The 15,939-nt window shown below is 45.1% G+C and overlaps 1 protein-coding gene across 1 annotated transcript in view; it reads left to right on the forward strand.

Annotated features, from left to right (window-relative positions):
• Positions 1 to 13,054: 13,054 nt before the first annotated feature.
• The window catches only part of LOC124654759 (solanesyl-diphosphate synthase 1, mitochondrial-like), an 89,222-nt gene continuing 86,337 nt past the window's right edge, over positions 13,055 to 15,939 (forward strand). Inside the window, exons 1-5 of the mRNA XM_047193747.1 lie at positions 13,055 to 13,167; positions 13,325 to 13,396; positions 13,520 to 13,651; positions 13,728 to 13,814; positions 14,054 to 14,125. Coding sequence (XP_047049703.1) covers positions 13,153 to 13,167; positions 13,325 to 13,396; positions 13,520 to 13,651; positions 13,728 to 13,814; positions 14,054 to 14,125 — 378 coding nt within the window. The 5' untranslated portion in view covers positions 13,055 to 13,152. The remainder of the gene's footprint in view (positions 13,168 to 13,324; positions 13,397 to 13,519; positions 13,652 to 13,727; positions 13,815 to 14,053; positions 14,126 to 15,939) is intronic.

The raw sequence follows: 15,939 nt of genomic DNA on the forward strand, positions 1-15,939 counted from the left end.
ATGACATGATAAGTATAGTGAGATTTAATTGGGCATTACGACAAAGTACATAGACCGCCATCCAACCGCATCTATGCCTAAAAAGTCCACCTTCGGGTTATCGTCCGAACCCCTTCCAGTATTAAGTTGCAAAGCAACGAGACAATTGCATTAAGTATGGTGCGTAATGTAATCAACAACTACATCCTCGGACATAGCGCCAATGTTTTATCCCTAGTGGCAACAAGCACAACACAACCTTAGAACTTTCTCATCACTGTCCCGGTGTCAATGCGGGCATGAACCCACTATCGAGCATAAATACTCCCTCTTGGAGTTAAAAGCAAAAACTTGGCCAGAGCCTCTACTAGTAACGGAGAGCATGCAAGATCATAAACAACACATATGTAATAACTTGATAATTAACATAACATGGTATTCTCTATCCATCGGATCCCGACAAACACAACATAGAGTATTACGGATAGATGATCTTGATCATGTTAGGCAGCTCACAAGATCCAACAATGAAGCACAATGAGGAGAAGACAACCATCTAGCTACTGCTATGGACCCATAGTCCAGGGGTGAACTACTCACTCATCACTCCGGAGGCGACCATGGCGGTGTAGAGTCCTCCGGGAGATGAATCCCCTCTCCCGGCGGGGTGCCGGAGGAGATCTCCAGAATCCCCAGAGATGGGATCGGCGGCGGCGGCGTCTCGATAGGTTTTCCGTATCGTGGTTTTTCGCCTCGGGGGTTTCGCGACGGAGGCTTTAAGTAGGCGGAAGGGCAGAGTCGGGGGCTCGACGAGGGCCCACACCACAGGGCGGCGCGGGCCCCCCTTGGCCGCGCCGCCATGTGGTCTCGGCCACCTCGTGGCCCCACTTCGTATGCTCTTCGGTCTTCCGGAAGGTTCGTGGCGAAATAGGCCCCTGGGTCTTTGTTTCGTCCAATTCCGAGAATATTTCGTTACTAGGATTTCTGAAACCAAAAACAACGAGAAAACAGGAAGCGGCACTTCGGCATCTTGTTAATAGGTTAGTTCCAGAAAATGCACGAATATGACATAAAGTGTGCATAAAACATGTAGGTATCATCAATAATATGGCATAGAACATAAGAAATTATCGATACGTCGGAGACGTATCATACGCCGGCGCGCTCTACGTGCCGGATCCGCTCCGGGAGTACGCCGCGGGTGGGCGGTGGTACCGGCAAGATCCGCCGCTCAAGCCGATGAGCGGCGAAGCCTTCGAGAAGTGGCTCGCCGAGTGGCAGCGCGACCGCGCGGCGAAGGCGGCATGGAGGGCGACCATCGGCAGCACCGGCGGCGGAGGAAGCGGAGGCGGCGCGGAGGAAGAGGAGGCGGCGGAGGAGGAGGCGGCCATCCGGCGTGCGGTGGCCGAATCCGAGGCGGATGCCGCCGAGAAAGCTCGGGCGGAGGCAGAGGAGGAGGCGGCGGCGGCCATCGCCGCCGTGGCGGAATTCCAGGCGAAGGAGGCTGCCGCCAGGGCGGAGGAGGAGGCTGCCGCCAGGGGGCCTTTCGTGCCATTCATCATCCTCGAGTAGCTAGGATCGCAGTAGATCGCTATGTATATGTATGATCCAGTGTATGATCAATGAAGATGAACTATGGTTTAATTTTCCCGGGGTTTTAATTTTTAAAAATACAGGGCGGAATACGGGGTCTGCTAGACGAAATGGTTCAGCAAGACGCACTTTTAGGATACGGGACGAGAAACTCGCGTTATACGGGGCAGAGAAATAAGGGGCCTGTTAGACCTGCTCTTAGCAGGTAAAACTAGACGCGCCTTTGACATCAGAGACCGCGTAGCAAGCCGCGGCACAAGAAATACTACATCTGACGCCTTCTACGTTAATCTGTGTCGAGAGAAAAATCTGAACTGAAATAGCAACCTAGCTACCGAATGTAGGCGGTGTGTCAAACCCTGCCCCGTGAGCACCTCACCAGCAAGGATAACGCTGTCTTCTACTCTCACTGACAGCATCATCATTCTCATCTGAAGAAGAATTGGTTTTTCACAGATTGAACTCAATTCTTCGGTGTGTTTAGCTCATTCTAGTTTAATTGTTTACTGAAAAATTAGAGTGGTATTGCGAGTGATACAACTGCTCCAATAGTTGATTTCAGTTCAGTTAAATAGCATTCATTCTAAATTTCCATACAACCATGCATATTCGCCAACAATCCGTATTCTAGATAAATCTAAGACATGCGACATTTATGGAACGGAGAGACATTTATGCAACCATGTTTGATAAAAACAATTTCCAACCAGACATTTATGCATCATCCTGTGTGTTTGGGGCGACTCCGAGCGCCGCGCGCCGCCCCCCTTAAAACCGCCGCTGCACCTCCCCTCAGCCCCTTGCCGCCGCTGGAGGAGGCCGTCCAACGTCGGACGGCGACGGCGGGGGTCTCCTCCGGTCGCTCCCCCAAATATCCAAATCCTGCCACCTAATCGCTCTTGCTTGCTTGCGCGCATCCCCGCCTCTAGGCCCTCTCCGTCGGCGGCGCCTAACCCTTTTTCGCCGATCTCCCCTCGGCGTGCGTGGCCCCTGCGCTGGCCTCCTGCGGCGAGGCCGCGTCCCCCCCGCGTGCGCTGGGGTCGGCACCCTCCACAGCCGGCCTCCTGGTGCGCCGTGCCGATGTTGCTCTCCGTCGCGCGGGCCTGTCTGCCTTGGAGCCCCGTGCTGCCTCCGCGCGCATGGTGGGGCTCCCCTGGCTTCGGCGCCGGCGTGCTCCCCTGCGGTTCTGGCCGTGAGGGCCTCGGGTCTCCTCGCGTGAGGCCCAACCCCCTCGCTGTGGCGTGGTCCGGCCACCTCCGAGTGCTGGCTCCGGGTCTCCGGCCGTTGATCCCGGGCCCCGCGCGCGGCTCGGCTAGCGTTCCGCCCCTACGACGGGCCTCTGAGTGGCTTCCCCTCCTCCCGGCGAGACTTGACGCTGCTCTCCCGTCGTGGGTGTGGGCTCTCTATAGATCGACCGCTCCCCCTTCTCTGGTGGCCCGTGTCCACCCTTCGACGCGGTTCCTGCAGGGCGGGGGAGGTCGGACTATCCCGGTGCTTTGGTGTAGGTGCACATCCGGGCGAAAGCTTGTCGACGACGATGCCGCTGGCGCCATGCTCCTCCTTGGAGGCGTCCTTTTGGCTTTGCGCACCTCCTTGTTGCGTTTGGGACAACACTTGCCTCTTGTCTTCCCGCTGGCTGCTTGCTCGTATACCTTCGGGCCTAGGTTGTTGTCATGGTGGCCCTGCCCGAGCTGCCTGGACGTTTTGGGGTTGCCTCGGCATGCGACGCTCGGCCACGGGGTCGGCACACCGGTGTCGTCACCCCAGTCTCGGCTATCCTACGCCCTTCGACTGTGTTGGTCTTGGCGGGACGCCGTCTACAGCAACGCCGGCGGCACACCGGTGCCGCCGCATGGACTCGGCTATTCGATGCCCTTCGACCATAGCAGGACGCTTCTTTGTGTGCTTATGCTGGTGTCCACGTATTCCACAACCTGCTCCCTTCGGTCTGCCTGCCTGCGGTGTAGTTTCTCTTTGGAGTTACCCGTCTAGCGGTCGGCGTGAGGTCCTCAAGGTGACGTCGGGTTGTGGTTTGTCTGGTTCGTACTTGTGGCATGACGAGTTTCTGCATCGCCCTTCGACCACGGGGTCGGCACACCGGTGTCGTCCCCCAAATCTCGGCTATCCGACGCCCTTCGATTGCGCTTGGTCTCGGTTATGCAGGTCTTCGTCGTCGCCCTTTGCTCTCCATGCCAAGTCATAGTAACTGTCCTTTGAGGTGCTAGCCTCCCGGGGGCTTCGGTTGGCTTCAGTTGCTACCCCTCCCCTTTGTGTCCCCTTTTTCTAGTTTGTTTTTTTCATTTTTTACTAGTACAAATGCCCGTGCGTTGCCACGGTACCCCAAGTTTATTACTTATCCTATGTGTAAATATGATGCGCGTGAATAATCCACGCGATGTGGAGAATATGCAAACAAAGCCACATTTTTAGCATATATTTCCAAAAAAAATCACAAGAGTTGGCAGTTTGGGCTACTCAAACTATATCCCTTCCTTCCGCTTCTTCTGATCTCTTTCTTTCTGATAGAACAGAACACTTCAAAGACATAACAAAGATGTATCTGTCATCTCTTTTCATTTCCATTTTCCATGAGACCCTCAATTTCACCTTTTTTTAAAACTATGTAAACAATGTGCATCTTATTTTTCCCACTCCAAGAATATCCAAATTGTAATTTGTAGTCACACATGCTGCCAATGTGCCACTCACCGGCTGTGCTCTCATGTTTTCTCCAACTCTAGTAAACTGTTGCCAATGGGTTCAGAGGGATTGTAGCAATCATCCCCCACTTTCGACAACAATAATCATTGTGATGTTTCCATTCACGCCTCACAGGTCTGAATACCTAGCAATTTTCAAAAACAATTTTTCAAGGTTCAAAACCCACAAAGGATACTCTATTTTCCTCCTGTATTTTTTAATTGTAGTGCAAAAGCTAATGGCTCAACTCATATGGAACATTCTAATCCAGTTCCAATTAAACTAACTCATAAAAATAATAACATAACATTATTTATTATGCTATTTTATTTCTTATATCATAACCGTCTATATATATAGCCAAATACAAACTTAGATTAGTTTTATTGAAGATATATAACTTCATTATCTCAAATAACGGTTACATATTTCCTCAAGGTAAACAAAATAATAATAGCTTTAACGGTGCCTACCACCATGAGCATGAGCACGAGTTCTTGGCCAGCGACATCCACAAGTGTCGGCCGGCTGTCCCCATCAATACAACCGAGCTCAATTTTTAGTATCCCTCCTTCCTGTCAGCAACTTAGATGTTTACCCATTCCCTGTATAAGCTTTATTCTCAATCTAATGGAAAATGAAATAAGAATGATAAAATAACAATTCAATGCAAATAATAGTTCATTGCAAATACAGCGTCCCAAACCATGTAATGGATTAATCTGTCACCTGTGTGCTATCCCCATCTTCCTCACAGTTCTCTTCAGCATGATGCTCCATCACTTCCCCTATTTAAAAACAACACATTAATCAACATCCCAAAACACGAGTGGGAGAAAACATGACAGAATTTTGAAAAGTTGTCTACAAAGAATCCAACTGAAATGAACTGGATTTAACACAAGCATCCAGCTGGAAGTAAACATATCTACGCGTCCTGAAAAATCGATGCTCCCACCTGCCTAAGCACACGCACGCGTAGTTCTCCCTCCATGTCGATTAAATCCGACCGGAGGGAGTATGTTTCATTTTAGTTTGGATAGTGACAAAAGCTGGAAAAGTTCAGTTTGTTGGTTGAGAATTCTCTAGCATGGCTAACCGTAGCAACAAAACTCTGTGAACACCGGGCATGGCACAATAAGCTTTTCTATGCATAAATACCACTGTGTGTTGATCATCGAGCAACGATATTTATTGTGTTACACTCATGTTAAAAGTAAAGGCCAAAGGTAGGAAGCTGGTTAGAGGTCTTACCGGCTTTACATCTCCATTCCAGAAAGAGTGAACATCAACAAAACAACTCACGAAAGGAACACATACCCGCATTTTCTCCAGAAATCATTGGTTATTTGTGTATCTATGTGATGGTACAAAGGAAGCATGATAACTGTACAGAATGAGTAATCATCTGCAAGCTTCCGACTCCGTAACTCTCACAAGTAAAACAACTAACATATCAAAATCAGTAACAACAACTATACAATTTCTTCTTCATCTTCAGAAGTCCGCCCAAGCATAGCAACCTTCTTTACTGCCTTGCATATTCAAAAAATCAAAAGCCAACCCTGAGTCTCTAAATGTGCATAAAGGATCAGCCACGTAGAGTGCATGAGGCACAATCATGCATGGAACTATGAAAGTAACAGTCAGATTACAATATCACTCACCTTAAAGAGATCAACTGAATACCTCTGTGGAAGTGCTTGACAGTACTTTCAGCAATTTCTGCATGCACATGAAAATAGAAAACTGAGTTTACAATCAAAATATGAACTTTTACTTTTTATAAATCAGATCCGTTTAAGGCATAATTGTTCTTGCAAAGAGACAACTGCAATTCAGTTACCTTTCCTTTTCAATCTTCTACTTGATATCTGCAAGCATAGTCTGGATATCTCGCCGCTGCACTGTAAGGTTGAGAGAAGTGAAAAAAAGCAGCAAGGTTATGGGCTTCAAACTTCACAATTTGTGAAGTACCACAGAAAAAACAAAGAGTTTCTGGATTTAACAGACTGCATTCTCGTAGGACAGATGGATTTGAATCGTCTTACCCCTTATCTCAGTCAGAGTATGGACCGCCATTTGTTCCTGAAGCACCGGATCAAAATATTTGCCATATAAAAATAGAGAAATGTAATATTCAGTGATTTGAGATGTTTTCTTTAAATTATAGCACTGTCATTTGCAACCTATTTATCCGAACAATAATGTTGCTTAGGTAGAGTTGGTTAATCTCATCCTTCATGCTACAAATCACAATGGGAGGCAAGCAGGGTTCAAAATAAAATGGCAAAAATGATATATTGACTATGAAAATAGTAAAAGGATATACCAGCGGACATTGTCACATTCTAGGGCCTAAGTCGTTTGAAGGGAAAAGGCCAAAAAAAAAACGGTCATCAGCAAGTTCTATTGCAGAATGCAGATTGATAGCCATGGGAGTGGGGCAAGATTGTAGAAACTGAGATGAGATGATATGTGATGAATGAACCAATGAATAAAATTTGGGCACCTATTTTTCTGTTGGAGACATAGGATAATGATTTGCTGATTTCATAGGAAATGCTCTAGTATTGCCACACACACTAACAACTCTGCTCCAAACCCAAACAAAAGAAACAATTAAAATAGCATCACTGTATATTGGTGACATACTATTGCCCGTTATCATTATTCGTATGAGTTCATGGCTATCAATTCTGTTTGTCATACTACCAAAGACAAGAAGGGACACAACTATAGCTAGAGGATAGTTAATTGTCTTACAAATAGCGGTAGCTTATTCATGCACATTGACATATTTTTGCACGCTCCTAAGAATTATTTTATTGTTCTACCAAAGGAGCTTACAGTACATTATCCAGTTAGAAGCACAAAGGGAGAAAATGACACACATGTTACCTGTAGATCAATTCTTGATATCAATCTCTATGGAATTCATTAAAACCTCTTGCAGTGAAGTTATCAAAAATAGTTGCATCTACCGTTTGTGTTTCAAATCAAACATATACATGAGCATTATTTTCCATGAATTGTGTGTTGTGTGCTTCACAAATCAACTGAATGTCTTCTAATGCTGACAAGTAATGACCATGCTTGAAAAGCAAGTTATTAGACAATTGTGTTTGAATCAATAAAAGTAAAGTACAAATCTTTACGAAATAACAATGATTTGCTGGACTTCATTCATAAAATACGATGTACCAAATCAGTATGTACATATATACTGGATCAACGCTTAATATGACAAATATTCAATATCAGTACTTGCAATCACTAAAAGCGAGCAATGCATAATATCTGAGGTCATTATACTTCTATTTGCAAATACCTGACATAATACTGTCGAGGCCCTCATTACCCATCGGATGTCTCTCGTATGTCCTTGCTATGGCTGCCAGTCACTATCTTTGACTTCAGCGTTTGGCATTTCGACCCGTCATTGGCGCCAAGCTCATCACCTTGCAAGTTTGCACCCCACATTTCCTTCTTTCATTTGTACAATGAAAAGGCTGCTCTTCATCTCCGTGGTCAACATGACATTTTTCTCTTCTTCTCTTGTAGTTATGAATGCACACATATCGAATTTCTCCACTCTATTTACAATAAACGCAATAAGTGAATTAGACAAATCCTCCACCACTATCGTTAGTCGCCGATAGACACAATTGTAAAAAATTATAAAAGTAAATCACCTCTCCTCTTCACTGCTCCCTTACCTTCCAGCCTTACTCTGCATTTCTGCACTTGTTGACACAATATATGATAAGTCAAGAAAGACACCCTGAGAGCGGGAGCAAGAAATACTGAAGCAATATGAATAACCAACAAATGTGCTGATTTTAGATGACCTGGTCCCGATGTTCATACATAAGAAATCAAGAAATAAAAGGCCCCAAGAATTTGAGATGGAGAAAACCTTGAAAGCTCAACGTAGATGAACCGATGAACCGACAGGGCGAGCTGGAGCCTATAGGTTAGGCATGTGGCGCCCTTTCTCGCTGCTGCCACGGAAGCCCACCGTTGATCTGTATGTTCACAGTGGCGTGGTTTGCCTGTCCGCTGATGCGCTCCGCCCGTTAGGGTTCACGTTGTTCGATCCACGGGGCCCTCAATTTGATTTGAATCCTCTGCTCGATCGAAGGAACAACTGCTGCACGAATGAACCAAACATGAAACTACTGACAATTTCACTGGTATTTTCATGTGAAACTACTAACAGATCAACATCATTGGATGATGCTCCCAACGTATAATAAATCAAAGCAAAGTTTGTCTACTTTCCACACACACTGAGAAATCCTGAACCTATTCGGGCAACAGAATCAAATGCACTAAATTTAACACGATACAATCAACTTACCAAGTCTTGGCCTCTTACGCAACACATAAGTAATCATCTCGATTTCACTTTTCAGCCTCGAATGCAGATCTTGAATAAGACCTCACAGCTTTGAATGTATGAGGTAGAAATATTCTCATTCCTAGTAAAAAGAAGATCACAAGAAGATTTTAGAAGGTCAGAAATGAAGAAAAGATTATGCATCACTGATTGGTGGATAAGCAATTCCAAAAAAGCACATGTTTCAAAAAAAATCAGTACACAAGTCCCACTGTCAATGTTTACAAGTTCAAGTCAATATCTCTCAGTAACCATTATGCATCAGGTGCTTAAGGCATCATTACAGAGATAGGGATCATGTGGTTAAGTCAAAACATACATGTCATTCTGCAATTTTGGGGATACACGTCTGACACCTACGTTCTGCAATTCCCTATTCTAGAAGAAGCATGTAATTGTTGGCTGGGTCACGGGAACCCTGACGTACCTCAACCCGCCCGCTGTGTATTAGTGCCGCTGACAGCGACACTCGCTTCGTAGGCCACTGCACACTCCGAGCGCACAACCTCTTCCCCTACCGATCTGCACTTTGGTGGCGCAACTTCCGCTCCGGCGCCGACCGTCGATTGATCTAGGCATTCTTGGCTAGGAACCCTAGTTCCTGATTCGGCAGCAGACCACCCCGCGAGACCCAAGCAGCAGCGCGATGAAGGCAGCGCGAATCATGGCGGTGGGCGGCTGGATCGGGGCGAGGAGGTTGGGGCTAGCCGGCGGTGGTGGTGGAGAGAGTTGGAGGCGGGAGGTGGGAGGCGGGCACAGGATCGGTAGGCTGCGGCGGGCGGAGCTCCATGCGAGGCGAGCACAGGATCGGTAGGGTTGGGGAGGAGGCCCGTGGTTCTTGGGGTGGGGATCTGGGCGGCGTCGGGATGAAGGGGAGGACGCAGGTGGAGAAGAAAATAGGTGAAAGGGTGCGATGGCAGATTGGATTTCGGTGGGAGGGTAAATTGGTCTTTTGTCGCGACGACGAAAGATTTGGACGTATTGCTTGGTGGGCAGAATAAGGAACCAGTTTAGTCTTTTTAAGTAGTAGAGATTTGTCTTCTTCTTCCTGGTATCCCCTTGTATTTCCCCTGTTTGTTGTAAGAACATGGGCCTTCTACGAAAAAAAATCCTGTTGTGTGAAGAAACAAAAAAGACGGAGAACAGTGATGTATACCTTGCTTCAGCCGTGCGGACCGTGATGCAGTGGGGCGTGGTGCAGAGGGCCATCGCCGTGCCTGCCCACGGGTCGTCGAGGAGGGTGTCGTTGTCGACGTTGGCGATGGGTGAAGGAGAAGGACGTGACGCAGCAGCATGGACGCCAGCCAGCATCATCCCTTCTCGCGCCGGTCCAGACTCTACGGACGCCCATAACGGGCTGGCCAAAAACTCGTGGGCTACTTTTGGAGGAAGTTGTGTTTGAAATGCTGCAGCCCATAGTACCTACTCCGGGCGCGCACAGCCACCACGCCTTCGAACTCCCGTTCTGCATTACGTTTTAGTACCACATCGCTCGCGCAAGAGCAATGAGATATGTTTATAAGCTAAGCCTCGCGGCAAGGTTAACACCGGGCGGTACGCCCGGTCAGCAACATCAAACATTGAGAAATTATTCCATGATACGTATGCTGCTTTGATCTGATATATTCTGCCTTGGTTGTCTATTACATATTCAGGCGTGCTGATGTTTGAAGACCACACGACACGTGTGGTTTGCTTTTTGCCTTATGCTGATTGAATTTTGCTCGTACCATTTTACCGTATTTTTTCGAATTCAGATCAAAGTTGCATGTTTTAGATTCGAATGTGGATATACCGAATTGTGAATTACAAATCTTAAGAGTGATTTAAACTTTTAATCTTGTAAGATAAATAAAAACACGATTTGCACTAAAAATCAAGCATTGACGAGATAACATAAATAAAAACTAAATAGTTGAACCATTATAGTCTAGCAGTGGTAGAAATTTAGAGGTAGACGTGCTCGTGAAATAAATTTGGTAATACTTATCTTGTAAGATTGGCCTTGGCTTTTGACTCAAAAATCGGATTATCCGAATTAAAACCTTCAAATTATCCTAATTAAACCTTTGAAGTACTCTCGTGCGGAAGTATATTCGGCACGGTTGTGCTCCGTGAGAACAAACACGCCGTCGCAAAAGTCAGCCTTTTGCTAGTGTTATCTAATAGTAATAATGGTTTTTTGAGCAAGTATATCCAATAATGTCCCCTCAAAAACAAAGTATCCAACGCTGTTTGCTTTAATCCTCGAAGAATGGCTTTGAGATTTTTGCCAAGACAAAATTGTACAAGGAGCCTACTCGGACGGCTGAAACTGGCCCATCCTCCTCCCCGATCCAATCGCGCCGCCGGTCTCTGCCACCCCGAACCTCGCCGGCCACCTGGTCTCCTCCAACTCCGGCGCGTCCTCCACTCCTCTCCGCCGCCAGCTCCTGTCCCCTGTCCCGAGTTACCATAGCGGGTTCTGGAAGTGGCGCCACCCCCTCCGCCGCGCGTGGCCATTCCCTGTCCTCACAAGTCCACAACCTCACGTGGCACACCTCGTGCGCGTCCACGTAACGCATGAATGAATCAACAAGCCTAGCCGCCGCCTTCTTTTCTCCCTCCTTCTAACTTTTCCCCCAAGCTCAACGACTCTCCGCCGCCCCGCCCCGCCCCGTCTCCCCGGATCTCGGGAGAGACATGTCCTGGCGCTGGGCTCTCGCGCGGCGCGTCGCCACGCTGGTCAGCGGCGGCGGCGGGGCCCAGCCGCAGCGGCTCTTCTCCTCGTCGGGCGCCCTCCTGGGGAGGCAATTTACTCCGGCGTCCCAGACTCGGAACCAGGTCCCCCTCTTTCCCTCCCATTTTTCCTCATGTCCTCCTTGCATGGTCGCGTTCTGTGACTCTGGTCGGTCCAGGTAGCGCTGGACCTGCCCGCAATGTGTTTGTGTTTCTGCCGATTAGTGTTAGCTCAGCGGGGAAATCATGCGAAGTCGTCTACGTAGCTGCAAACTGTTGGTCTGCGCACCAATTAGTCCTTGCTGATGTTTTTTCATCTCTTACTAGTAGTAATTGTAGTAAAGCAAAGAGAATTTAATGATGGCTTGCAAAGAGGATTTAATGATGACTTGTTTGTCGGTTTCTAATGGTATTGGTCCACAGGCGACCATGCCTTTTTACAAATGTAGATTGGTTCTGTTATGCTCATAGGTTCTCTAGTTTTTGGTATGGGTTAGTAGGTCGTGGCACTGCTTCCAGAAGAGCTGCTTTCATGAGCTCGAGATGGCTACATGGCGCTACCTAATTCGTCATTATTGATGTTTCTGACATTTGTTTACCGATTTTAGCAAGTCACTTGGTTTCATAGTTCAACCACTGCAAAAGGTAAAGATAATTAAGGAGGGCAGGAATAATAACCGGTGGATTTATCGTCAGTTTTTAATGGGATTGCCTGATTAGGTGACCACATCTTAATTGAAGTGTGGAGTGGATTAGGCTTCTGCTATGCTGATACCTTCTCTACTTTTGGTGTGGATTAGTAGGTGGTGGCTTGCAGAGGAGCTGCTTTTGTGAGCTCCCGATGGCTACATGATGCCACCCAGTACCAGACTCGCCAAGATGGAGTTTCGAGGGCTGATGTTGGTGATCCCTTATTTGTTCAATTGATTTGCTTTCGTGCTGCTCGTTTGTTTTGTTCATTGTACCTGAAACAAATAGTTCCGAGCTTAATAAAGAAACTGTGCTTCACTACTGGCAGATCAGAACACTTCTACATCCTACTATACATGCCCCACCTGAATACATGATTATGGATTTAAGTGTGTAAAATTTCACATGTCTAAACATAGATATGTAAAGTGGGCTCTTCCAAAACAGAATCATACTTGCTAGATCCATACATTATCTGCTACACGGGTCACCGTCACTCCATGTTTTGCTTATTGACTGCTGCAATTTGATAGTGTAGCCTTGACATTCTTATGGCTCTCTCTTATTTGTGGCATTTTTGCTGATACACTTTGCCAAATGTGAATGGCTTCTTCTGACCATCCATTGTTAATTCAGAAATTGGCTTGTTATGGAGAAATATATCGAGCTTGGAATGGAATCAACATGTTAAATGACAAGCCTAACAAGACAACCATGCATTATACCCTACATAAATTTGGAAATCGAGTAAACTGATTTTTTCTTTAATCAGAGAAAAAGTATATTTGATATTTTCCCAGCATGTAACCACTAGCATAGAAGCCGATGGAAAATTTGGCTTAAGTTTGCCTTGGCAATGTGATTATGCTGTTGGGAAATGAAGGATAATGCTGATTTAATTCTTGACCACTGAAAACCTCTTTTTTGCTATTCCATTAGAAAGCTAATTATGGAAAATGTAAGTATTACTATTCCCTGAAGAGTGACTTTCCTCTTTCTCTCAGGAACAGCAGGATCCATTTGAGTTGGTTGCTGATGAGCTATCAATTCTTGCAAATAGACTACGGTCGATGGTTGCTGCTGAGGTTAGTACCGAGTGAATCCTATTCATATCAACTCTTTGTTGAAGCTAGGCTGCTGGTGGCACAGTGTTTAGATGCTTCGTTTATCTAGTTATCACCACATTCTCAGACCTACCAATTTCACCTAAGCAAGCACCTTTTGTTTTTTTTGCTTTCGCAGGTCCCTAAACTAGCATCAGCTGCTGAATATTTCTTTAAAATGGGAGCTGAGGGAAAAAGATTCCGACCTACGGTAGCACATCTATCTTTTTTTATTTATTTAAGTTAATATTACATATTACAGCATCATTTTAATCTTTAATTGTCTTCCTATCTTATCCTGTGCATTGAATGCGCTGATTTATTATATTGGCAGGTTTTGTTGCTCATGGCATCAGCTCTGAAATTTCCAATATCAGAATCAACAGATGGTGGAGTTTTCGGTCTAGTGGCAAGTAAGCTGCGCACACGGCAGCAAAACATTGCCGAGATAACTGAAATGATCCATGTTAGTATGGCGGCTGACCTTCTGATCAGACCCATTATGATTGTCTTCTAGTTTCTCAAACTGACATCTATTACAGGTCGCAAGTCTATTGCATGATGATGTTCTGGATGATGCGGACACTAGGCGAGGTGTCATTTCGTTGAATTGCATTATGGGCAACAAGGTATTGCACCGCACAATTGCAATATAGTAAACTAAGTGAATCAGTGGTGTCCTCCGTCCTCGGCACTAAGAACTAAAAGTTACTTTAGTAGTTAGCAAACAAAGAAAAGCTTGATCTTCCAAGAAAATGCTCTCTACCACTCTGCTAGAAGCTTTAGCTGGGCATCATTATTTAAGATTTGTTTTCTGCCAATCTGAATTGTCTTGGCATCAGTATTCCTGAAATTCTTATGTGTGCAGCTTTCTGTTCTGGCTGGTGACTTCCTCCTGTCTAGGGCATGCGTGGCACTTGCGGCTCTTGGGAATACAGAGGTACATCAATATTATTTATTTATGCAAAACATTAATTGCTGTACGTATTTTGTATGTTCCTCTATTATGAAAATTAAAGTGGTTATGCTTTATGCTGGCTACTAGATTGGCTTTAGACTTTTGACTTGTTCTTTCACCCAGCTGGATCTCTAGACATTTACTTGTCCTAATAAAAAAAACTATTTTCGCAATATATAAGTTATTATTAAGCATCAATTATGAACCAGTTTGTTCCTGTATTAGTATTATTTGTACTTTGCACTGGGCATGATCATTAGTTCCTTCACAGCATGTCCTAGCTGAGCTCATGTTTCCTGCTGATATTAGCCAATAGATTTGTTGCAAACACTTGAGATGGTGGTCCTGTTTTCTAGCAAAGTTGTGTAACCATTTTTTTTTTATCATAGCAACCTATTGGTTGGTATTTTTATACTACCTCTGTTCCAATGAATAAGGCATATATTTTTTCTGAAAAGTCAAACTATGTGAAGTTTGACCAAAATTTTAGAATAAATCATTAACATGTACATTACAAATTCTATACCGTTGGATATATCATGAAATATATTTTCATATGAAATCTATATAACATTATATTTGTTTGTAGTTTTTTCTAAAAGTTTGGTCATACTTTACGTTGCTTGACTTTAAAAAATATATAAGAAGTCGTTTTGTAAACACCCGAATTTTTAAGTCCGGATGCCCTATTACATCATACCTCGCAATCCCAGGAAGATTGTTTTTGCGAGACATAATAGTAAGTAGTTCAGAGTCATCATTTATTACAACACATAAAGTCTTACAACAAGGGATCACATGATCCAAAGATTACACAAATAGATTGTTCAACATCACAAATAAGTAGCGGAAGCGTAGTAGTAGTGGACTATCTATTCCACGAGCAACGCTTGACGTTAGAAGACGATCCTAGTTATCGTAGACGTCCCGTTGTCCGTCATCCCGATATCGTTGCTCCTCTTCAAAGTCTGGCATTTGAATAGCCAGGGCAAAGCCATGAGTACTTTAAAGTACTCGCAAACTAATTCTAAGGTAAAACATATTATGTGTAGTAAGGGGTGCTAAGCTCTAGGTTAATTTGCATAAAGCCAAGTTTTAATTTCATAAGCATGTAGTAAAACCCATCACTTGCTAGACTAACTCAAGTGGGAACATTAGTGTCATTCCCACCATTCATTTGGGATTCAAGTCAAATCATCATTCAAATTCATCATTTCAAAAATTCTGACAACGGAGACAGTATGGCCTTTCCAATCGTCCATAACCGCGGACACGGTTATTCGAATAGGTTTAACACTCTGCAGAGGTTGTACTCTTGTGCCACAACTTTTGATTACATCCGTCGAGGATAACCCCGAATCATCGTACTCAGTACGCGGATCATCAACCTTAACCTTTCACTTATATGTCCTAGTATAGGCACCTCTCCCCATGAGCTTGGCCTCCCGGTGAAAACCAACTGTTAACCCGGAACCGCACAGGCTTGGGTCGTACATTCACCTCATATTCACATCATTTCTCATATACGGAGGCAGCCTCGGCGTAACCCCTATGATGCTTGTTTAGAGGGAACCCATACTAAAATACACAAGTTGCTAGTTAAGCCCTACCCATAATCAGGTATTGTGGGGGTACTTGTATAATTGGAAGGGTATCGCATTCAAACCCCATCATCAATTTTATCAAAAATCACCATCTTCTCTTGTTCACATCTATCTCCATTTTACTTTCTTTCAAAGTCATTTCACTTCACCATGTTCCCATCTAGAGTAGTCAATTTTAATTGATTAGCACTA

The sequence above is a fragment of the Lolium rigidum genome, chromosome 5 (genome assembly GCF_022539505.1).
Source record: "Lolium rigidum isolate FL_2022 chromosome 5, APGP_CSIRO_Lrig_0.1, whole genome shotgun sequence".
Taxonomy (NCBI): domain Eukaryota; kingdom Viridiplantae; phylum Streptophyta; class Magnoliopsida; order Poales; family Poaceae; genus Lolium; species Lolium rigidum.